General features: G+C 40.2%; 1 protein-coding gene across 1 annotated transcript; it reads left to right on the top strand.

The window, feature by feature from the left end:
- Positions 1-2,442: 2,442 nt before the first annotated feature.
- Positions 2,443-7,961, top strand: LOC119286618 (ATP-dependent (S)-NAD(P)H-hydrate dehydratase-like). Its single transcript, XM_037566020.1, has 11 exons — positions 2,443-2,719; positions 4,741-4,817; positions 4,885-4,994; positions 5,069-5,183; positions 5,827-5,889; positions 5,969-6,132; positions 6,197-6,258; positions 6,425-6,491; positions 7,346-7,411; positions 7,492-7,617; positions 7,693-7,961. The coding sequence occupies exons 1-11, from the start codon at positions 2,443-2,445 to the stop codon at positions 7,721-7,723; spliced, it is 1,158 nt and encodes a 385-aa protein (XP_037421917.1). The 3' UTR covers positions 7,724-7,961.
- Positions 7,962-9,139: the final 1,178 nt, after the last annotated feature.

The raw sequence follows: 9,139 nt of genomic DNA, 5'->3' as shown, positions 1-9,139 counted from the left end.
ATTCTAACTTTCATCTTCAACTTTGTAGTTCGACAGATGTTAAAGTACTGTAATCAAAGATACAACCTACATGTACAAGGGTTCAAACTAAAATACAACTACATTGTACAATAAACTCAAATAAAGTGAGCAAAAAGCACGCTTTGGACAAACATAGCAGAAACAACTTGTGTCAACTTTGGTGGGATGACGACATTGGAGGTTTAAATGATCGGGGCCCTCATCGGTGGATGAAGAAGATTTGGTCAAATGCTATGTTGCATAAAAGAGGTGTGTGGATTTTGGTATTTGTAGGCATCCATAAATCATGATTATTTGAATGAAAAATAGTCACCATATATTATTAAAAAAATCCCACTGAATTATGTAAAACATTTTTAACCATTTAAGACCTACAAATACCTTCATTAAAACATTATTAAAAAAATAGTGTGTGTACTTCATGTAATCAATCAGAACACCTATTCCTTCATTTTGAACAAATATTTATACCAATTGTACACAATTTTTCATCATATTATATTCCTACTTCTTTCATTTGCAATTAAAAAACACGGACATTAGTAGTCCTAAAATATTGATCTATGTGATATTAAATTTGTTCGCTTACTTCTCAATCAATACTTTGACTCATTTGGAGTTTAGACATTGTACCAATTATCACCTTATATAGCATAAAGCAATATACATATTATTTGTTATTGTATTTACATTACCAACATTTTATATAATAAAACTAGTTGCTTGTGTAAAGAATGGTTTTTGTTTGTAAGAGAATTAAGATCAAATCTTGATGAGTGGAAGTAAAATGATCGAGGAACATGAACAAGATGAGTAAAATATTCAGTTTTGCTAAAACACATCTAAATATGCCATAAGTATTGCACATCTAAATCCTATGTCACTGATCTTATGCGAAGATTCGTGTTTTCTTTATACTTGATTGAGTCACTTAGATGTGCAAACATCTAGCTCCCGAGTTATCATGCATCCCACATGCCAGGGAAATAACGTAATACAAAGTTTTACAAAAATCATAAAATTAAAAAAACGAGAGATTTAGAATCTTTTTTTGGAAGTATCACATAAAAGAAGATTTTTTACAAGAACAACACAAAGAAGGTAAAAGAAAATATGAGAGAGCACAAAAGAAACTACATCCTCAAAAAAAAAAAAAACTACATGTGGCGGCTCGGTCAATCATAAAACTTCGTAATCGGCCAGCAATCACAAATCCCAATATTGATATATGCAATCAAACTATAGTTTCAGTTTGCACTGTGTAGGTGTGTGTACGTCTATGTTGTATTTGTTTTTAATTAGCTAGAGCTTATTAGTTCAGAGTTCGCGATTAAAGAAAAGTAGCTTAAGGCCTTTGGCTTGTTAGTCCACGCAAAGAAGATAAGAGAAGGAAAATGAAAAGAATGGAGATATAAGATTTGGCCGATGTTGTGCTAGAAAAGTCGAGAGATGAATGATTGAGCTAACAGGATTAGACCTGTTGAAAAATAATGAAAAAATGAATAGATTTCAAAAACTAAAAAGAAAAATAATTCTTTGGAACTACTCCTCCGTTCCGAATTACTTGTCGCAGGTATGGATGTATCTAAATGTATTTTAATTCTAGATACATCCATTTCTGCGACGAGTAATTTGGAACGGAGGGAGTAGGTGTCATGATTAAATTAAATATTGTCTGTAGCTAAACTAGGAGAATCGAGAAAACTCGTTACAACCCCGTAAGAATTAGATGGTAGCCTCACGTTGCTGCGGAAATGTGTTGCTATATAAATTAGTGAGATTGGAACATGAATATTTTAATTTATAATATGAGAACTAAACAGGAAATAAATAGGACTCTTATATTTATTTATTTTGTGAATGGATTCCTTATATTAATTATTGTATAGGTATAGAATATTTATAAATATAAGTAGTTTGAGATGACATGTTTGCATACTAAAAAAATAGTCTGCAGGATGACCTATTTAGTTCTGTATGATTTCTACACAAAGAATATGGCTTTTGTGTCTCTACAAATATTATGTTTTTGTCCGCTCAACAACGCTCGACTTCAAAAAACTTGTGGTGAACATTTCATAAATATACACTCTCTCTCTAGATAATACCGTATAAATATATACTCCCTCTATTACTTTACAGAGGGAGTATATTTCTCGGCTTGTTCGGTGATGATGGCTTTATTATATATAAAGTGGGAAACCCATTTTCGTCGTATATTTTCAAATAATAATTGACAAAAAGATACTAGAAACAACGAAGCACATTATCGACTGATTGCGCCGCAGCCCACATGCCACAACATTCTTCCAGGACTTTCCAAAGAGCATGGTTTGTGAAAAAAAAAGCGAAACCATGACTCATCAAAGTTGATTGCTATCTGAAAAATATATAATGCCGAACAGGGTGAGGCGACGATGAATGAGCCTGTCAATGGGCGCGTGCCCCCACGCGTGGCGGCACCACCTACACCACCGCGGCCGCATGTGGGCCGCCTCCCCGGCCTTCCGCAGGCAGCTCGTCCTGCTCCGCTCTCTCGCGCCCACCACCTGCGCATACGGTGGCCGCGCCTCCTCGAGCTCTCTTCGTCCCCACGCGATGTCGGCGGCGGCCGGGCCGGTGTACGAGGCGGACGCGGAGGCGGTGGTCCGGCGAATCACGCCGCCGCTCGACCGCGCAAGGCACAAGGGTCAGGCAGGTCAGTCAGCCGCCCGTCTTAGCTCCTTGCTGGCCCGCGCTATCTGCGTGCGTGCGTGCGCGTTAGGTGCTGGACTGGCTGGCGATGCTCACGCGCACTCTGTGTTCGTTGGAATGCCCCAGTGCCGAGTGATCTTGGGTTGTAGATCGCAGAAGTAGCGAGAGTCTTCGGGTTGAAGCAGATTGTTTCCTTAACCTGTGAACAGTGTCAACGTTGGCCGAGCCAGCATTTAGTTAGAGGGGAAGTTTACCACCTAGGCTAGGGAAGCTATTGGAGAAAATATTGGGGGCACCTGTAGGGCAGTCGACTGAGAATCTGTGAAATCGCAGTCAATTTTCAGCCACCATCGGATTGCAATCCCTGTGCTCTCCTTTGTCTTCAACCTCCATCCATCGGATTCTTTCTTTCTGATACTTTTACAATGTGGAATTTTCTATTTAAGCCTAGAGCACTAAGTACCTCCCCACAAAAGAGGCTATGTAGAGCAATAGATAAATGGATTTATCTGGCATTTGTACCAAGCATTTTTTTAGAGATAGAAGATATATACTGAGCTTGAGATGAAGCTGGTATGTTGGTTGTTGGGCTTAACTAGCAACCGATGGGCTGAGTATTCAAAGAAAAACAGTGTGCCCACCGCCTGCCCAGTGCCCACAACAATACCCATGGTCGGCAAGATGGGGATGATTCACGAATGCAGACCATGCGGTGGTCTTTCGGCTGGACATACACAGTGCTCGCTGGCTTGAGGGTGAGACGCTGGCCACTGGTGCAAGATGTTGTGCCTAGAGAGATCATGAGACATACAAGTGGAGTGGCCATGATAGAGGTGGCCTTGCAGGGTGGAGTGTGGTGAATTAGGGATTTATGGCATTCAAACTCTTGTATGTATCTTCACCAAAGACTTATTGCCCATTGATGCCTAACAAGAAATTTTAAATATTTAGTGTTCACTGAGGCACCCATTGGGTTGCCCATGGGTGGAAAGCCGAGCCTATACCCGACCCACGACATAATAGGATGCCCCATGGTTTTGCCCATTTGTGAGAGAAGAAACCCATGACCTACCTGTCTGGTTGGGTACCCATGGTACCCGATCCCATGGGTTAAATTTCCGTCTATGTGTGTAGATTGTGGTTCAGATGTTAAATGTCATGAAATTAATACAAATTTGAGCATGAGCTTTTGGCTGTGTTGGAACTGGGAAGATCATGCGGCATCATCCTGAAGAAACATCATGCATCATGGGAGAGAATTGGTGTTTCGGGCATGTTGAGTTGGGGCCGCCTCCAGTTTGGAAGCCTATTTTGGGATCTGTGCTCTGCGTTGTTGTTGGGACTTGCAGGTGCTAGAGCTGTGGGACTTTTAGAGACCAGGCGAGCTGCATGCCTGACTATGACCCATGGCTGGCAGCTGACAAGCACCATCATACAAGAGCCTACGTGACAGGAAGGATTTTGATATCAATGCATGTATAAAGCAGAAGATTAGACAATGCACATGTGTTCTTTAAAACACATGTTTTTTAAAGGTGAAAAATATGAATCCAACTAATTATATTTTGAGGTAAACAATGGACAATGCTAAATACATGGGACCCACTATCGACAGATGTAGTGTACTTTTCTTCGATCCTATGTTCAGGGATACCAAAAAAGTAACTTTTTGTGGATGTTAAATTCTTATGTTTTTGAGTTTTTCATTGGAAGGCATGCAACTCTTGTGAGCATCTCTGGTGGCCAGGCTTAGATTTATGACAGCAAATTTTGGTGTTGAATTATACATATGCAATCTTTTGAAGAGATCCTGTGCACACAATTGACCTTATCTTCATATATTTTCAGCGTCTCAGCTCTAAGAAAAGTGGAGCAGTTGTAATTTCTGGGGTGGAACCTTTCTAATGGGTGTTAAATCTTATTTAAAGTTGTGGCTTGTGCATTCCATTTTGTTCTTGGATGTTTTCAAATTGCAACAAAAAATTTCTTCGAACTTATTGGTAACTTGTCATTATTGCTTTCCAGGGAAGATAGCAATAATTGGTGGATGTCGCGAGTACACTGGTGCTCCTTATTTTGCCGCTATCTCTGCATTGAAAGTTGTCAGTATCTTCTAAAATTTACCCACATGACTTGCACGTCGATGCTGATGTTTCACATGTTGTTTAGGGTGCAGATCTCTCACATGTTTTCTGCACAAAAGATGCTGCAACAGTAATCAAGAGCTATAGCCCTGAGTTGATTGTGCATCCAATATTAGAGGAGTCCTACAGCGTAAGGTAATTTCAGATGAATTTTGCAGCACATTTACTGTAATATCATGTTTCGGATAACCTCAAATCTATTTTTGTAGGGATGATGAAAGAGAATCTGTTTCTTCTAGCATTCTCACTGAAGTTATAAAGTGGATGGAGCGCTTTGATTGCATTGTTGTTGGCCCCGGCCTTGGAAGGGACTCATTTCTTATGGTTTGCTTGCATACTTTAACATCTTCTGAAAATATAATTAATTTCTGTCCTGTTTAGTTCTTTTTTCTTGGTTTTCATTGGTTGCTACTTGCTAGTTTTGACTGTTGCTGCATTGCCCTTATTTGATTCCTTAAACATCTCCGTATTTAGAATTTTCTGTTCCTTCTGCATTTATTGTTTTGAGGCCAGCTTGAACCTTGAATCAGGTGGCATTTATATGTGTATTTGTGCTAGTTAAGTCAAAACGCTTTATTGAATCTAATTTGACGATCTTTCCAATATTTGAAAGGTGTTTGCAGTCATGAAGTTGCTAGATTTGTAGGTTGGAGTTTATATACACATGTATTCGGTCATGAATCGTTAGGCATGAGGGGTATATTCTTTGTAGGGTGGAGTTAATATGCACACAAACTCAGAATTGTTAGGCATGGAGGTTAAACTGTTAGAAATTTGGAGAGTAGAAGAAATATAATAATTCAATAATGTTTTGATATTATGGAAGTTTCTATTTTGTATCACCGTCTCACAGTCACATCAATGATTTTTTGTTGAGATTCTGTCATCTAGGTTTAAGTACAGTAAGAATAAGATAGTATTTAGGTTATCTTCTGTCTTACCTTTACTTCACTTTGCCTATTTGTAGGATTGTATCAGTAATATCATGAGGCATGCACGACAGGCTAATATCCCAACTGTTGTGGATGGGGTATGACTCGAACTTATTTACTTACCTTTTGTACTCCAAATTAGGGGTCAAACTTTAATTTGTTTTGTATGGTCTGCAGGATGGCCTTTTCCTTATAACCAATAACATTGGTCTTGTTGAAGACAACTCACTTGCCATCTTAACACCAAATGTATACGAGTACAAGCGTCTTGTGCAGAAGGTTCTTAACTGTGAAGTAAATGAGGAAAATGCTTCTGAGCAACTGACTGCACTTTGCCAAAAGTATGAGCAGAATATTTACTACATTTTTCTTTTAATGTTCATCTGTAATCTTGTTTTCTTTCAGAATTGGTGGTGTAACCATCATGAGGAAAGGAAAAGCAGATGTAATTAGTGACGGTAAAAAAGGTATACTACAAAGCTGCTTGGTTACGACTGTTAGCTCATGTTTGAAATACATGTGCTTACTCTTCGTGGCCTCATCTTTTTGTGTATAATGCTGCAATTATCTTTGTGACTACTACTAGTACTAACTACATTTTGTTTTAACTACTGGATATTTCTTTATCTGAAGTCACACAAGTGAGTACCTTTGGTTCTCCAAGGCGATGTGGTGGTCAAGGCGACATTCTCTCTGGAAGGTCTGTTGGCTTCTCGGTGCTGAGTATTCCCCACTGTACCCTGTGTCACGCTGACTGTCTATCTCTCATTGTAATTTGTACAGCTTTACATTTGTGCACACCATTAATACACTTTATGCTAATGTTTTCTCCTCTTTCACCAATATTAATGTTCTAATGGTAAGGATGCATTTTTTTAGCATCTGTTTTTGGGTAACCAAATGAATGAACATAGAGTGGTTATTTGTGCTCTAACCTGCCTGCTCTCTAAACTTTAGATGCTTTATGATTGTAATCATAGTCGATTTCGAATCACAAACACGCTTGACGCTTCTAAACTTCAAATGATGACCTAGGCTATATTTTCCACAGCAAATTGACGAAACTCATTCCACACAAGCATACTTCTATTGAGCTCATGTGATGTGTTTAGGTTTGCAGAGCACATCTGCATCTAATGCTTGGAACATATGTATTGGATCCATAATTGCTTCGCAGGGTTATACTGTTGTAGTTAATTACTTGACATTCACCTTTGTGTGTTGCTTACACTTTGATTTTTTTCTAATAGTTACACTTTTACCATAATTGATTGGACAACTTCTTCCGATAATTCCCAACCTTAGCTGTACACTTGTAAGGTGGTTGGTTAGTATTATCTAAAAATAATAATGATAATGATAGGTCAACATTAAGTTTCGGACATCACTGAATGGTCTTTTTCGACATCTTATGTATGGTTTTTTTGGGTGTTCAATCAACAAAAAATAATAATACAAGCAACCATGAAATTTTATGTTTCCTATATCTCAAACACACTCCATTTGAAACCAAGGTTGGTCGATTTGTTATCTAATCTTGTTTACTGGTGATAGCGTGGCAGTATTTTCATCATGGGCACGGCACTTTCTCTTGTCAAATAAGCAACCTAAAGAGACTAGGTAATGCTTATTCCTGTTTATCACTAATAATCTAACTCTCTCGTTTAAATAAGATCTGATTTTGCTTTCGCACAATGCAGTGTGAATCCTATGGTTCTTGGGTGCATAGCTGGCTCTCTATTGCTCAGAAAAGCTGCGGCGCTTGCATTTGAGAAGAACAAGAGATCAACCGTCACTACTGACATCATTGAGTTCTTGGGCCAAAGGTCTGTTGTGTCAGCACTAGATTTTCATTTTGTATGACGGTTCTTTCATTTGAGAATTTATTTCCTTTGTTGCAGCTTGGAAGATATCTGCCCTGCTGGGCGGTAGTTTCTTGTGGGTTTCTTAACATAATACTGGAACTGCGCCTAGGCATTCTACAATAATAATAGCGATCCTGTTATCAGGATGTATCATCACCGTCTTTATGTATATATAACTCTAGATGAGGATGCTACAATGCTTGGATGCTATGATATGTTATGTATCGCCGCTGTCTAGAAATCCTCAGTGAATTGAAGTTTAGTAGTAGAAGCAGTCGCGGCAGGCGTGACGCTTTTCGGTTCTCTTTGTTGGATTCCTTTTGTTGGCTTTGTGCATGAACCGACATGGGAACAGACACGACACAGGAACACATGGTTGGAGAACAATTTTGCAATGACAGCGTTATGATGAAGATAGGAGATGTTGAAAAAGTAAACTACTGCTAAAAATACACCTAAAATATAGAAGGACCCTATAATGCCCTTATGGCAGCTCAGAGAGGTCACCTGAACTATCGTTCCCTACCGGAGGTCACCCAAGCGAACGCTATAACCTGAGAGCGTTTGCGTATCTGCGAGTGTTCACTTAAAAAACCACTTTAGTGAGCTTTCCCTTAGAGAATGCTTGAGAATTGCCATGTTACAACAGATATATTTGACACATTATAAGATAGATTTGTCATGCTGTAAGTGAAAAATTGTTATGCTAGCAGAAATATTGTTAGAAATTCACCAAGCTGTAGCAGAGTAATTGTAACACACTTTTTGATGATTTGCCATGCAGCATGGAGAATTGTCAAGCCTAAAGAGAAAATTCCCAATGTGTCTGGATTTGTCGACAGAAGAAAATTGTGGTGCTAAATTTAAGGAAACACGTCTCTTGCTTTGAGATTCGTACACAAAGATTGAATGTGCCACATAGCATTTGCTCAAAAAAGATCCTATGAGATGACGTCAAATTGTTAGCATTCACAAAGGGAAAAACAGTCGGCGGATCCCTTTTTTAATCCATGTGTGCGGGGGCCCCGGCCTCATCCACTTCCACTTCCATCCACCTCTGCCCCTACCACCCCACTCGTGCTTCCTCGTCGGCGATAACTGAAACCCTAGACATGGGTTGTTCAGTGGCAGTGGCTCCGGCAAGAGCAACCGGAAGTTCACCCCCGACACTTCCTCCTCCCGCGCTCCTCCTCCTCCGCCGCCGCAGCGGGCACCTGCCCGCCCCGCTCTACAGCGTATGCACATCCTGGTGCACCAAGCGCGGTGGTACTGGGAGTTCAGGCAGTCGCTGCCGTACCCAGACGTCACGCCGCCGCCCCACTGGCATCTCGATCCGCAGTAGATTCCGGTGCCTGCGGTGCCGCGGTCACAATGGGCGCACATCGAGGAGGTGCACAGGCGCCGGGCGCAGCTCACGGCGAAGCAACATCGCATGCCCGAGTACGCGACTGACTCTTCCCATTGGGAGGTCTAGTTTACCCTC

The sequence above is a fragment of the Triticum dicoccoides genome, chromosome 4A (assembly GCF_002162155.2).
Source record: "Triticum dicoccoides isolate Atlit2015 ecotype Zavitan chromosome 4A, WEW_v2.0, whole genome shotgun sequence".
In the NCBI taxonomy this organism is placed as follows: Eukaryota; Viridiplantae; Streptophyta; class Magnoliopsida; order Poales; family Poaceae; genus Triticum; species Triticum dicoccoides.
Note: the sequence above shows the minus strand (reverse complement) of the source record. Positions and strands in the feature narration are given on the sequence as shown.

Coding starts and splice junctions, on each gene's coding strand:
- LOC119286618 (XM_037566020.1), top strand. CDS start 2,443: ATGAGCCTGTCAATGGGCGCGTGCCCCCACGCGTGGCGGCACCACCTA. Junction 4,818..4,884: donor CTATCTCTGCATTGAAAGTT/GTCAGTATCTTC, acceptor CATGTTGTTTAG/GGTGCAGATCTCTCACATGT. Junction 5,184..5,826: donor GAAGGGACTCATTTCTTATG/GTTTGCTTGCAT, acceptor GCCTATTTGTAG/GATTGTATCAGTAATATCAT.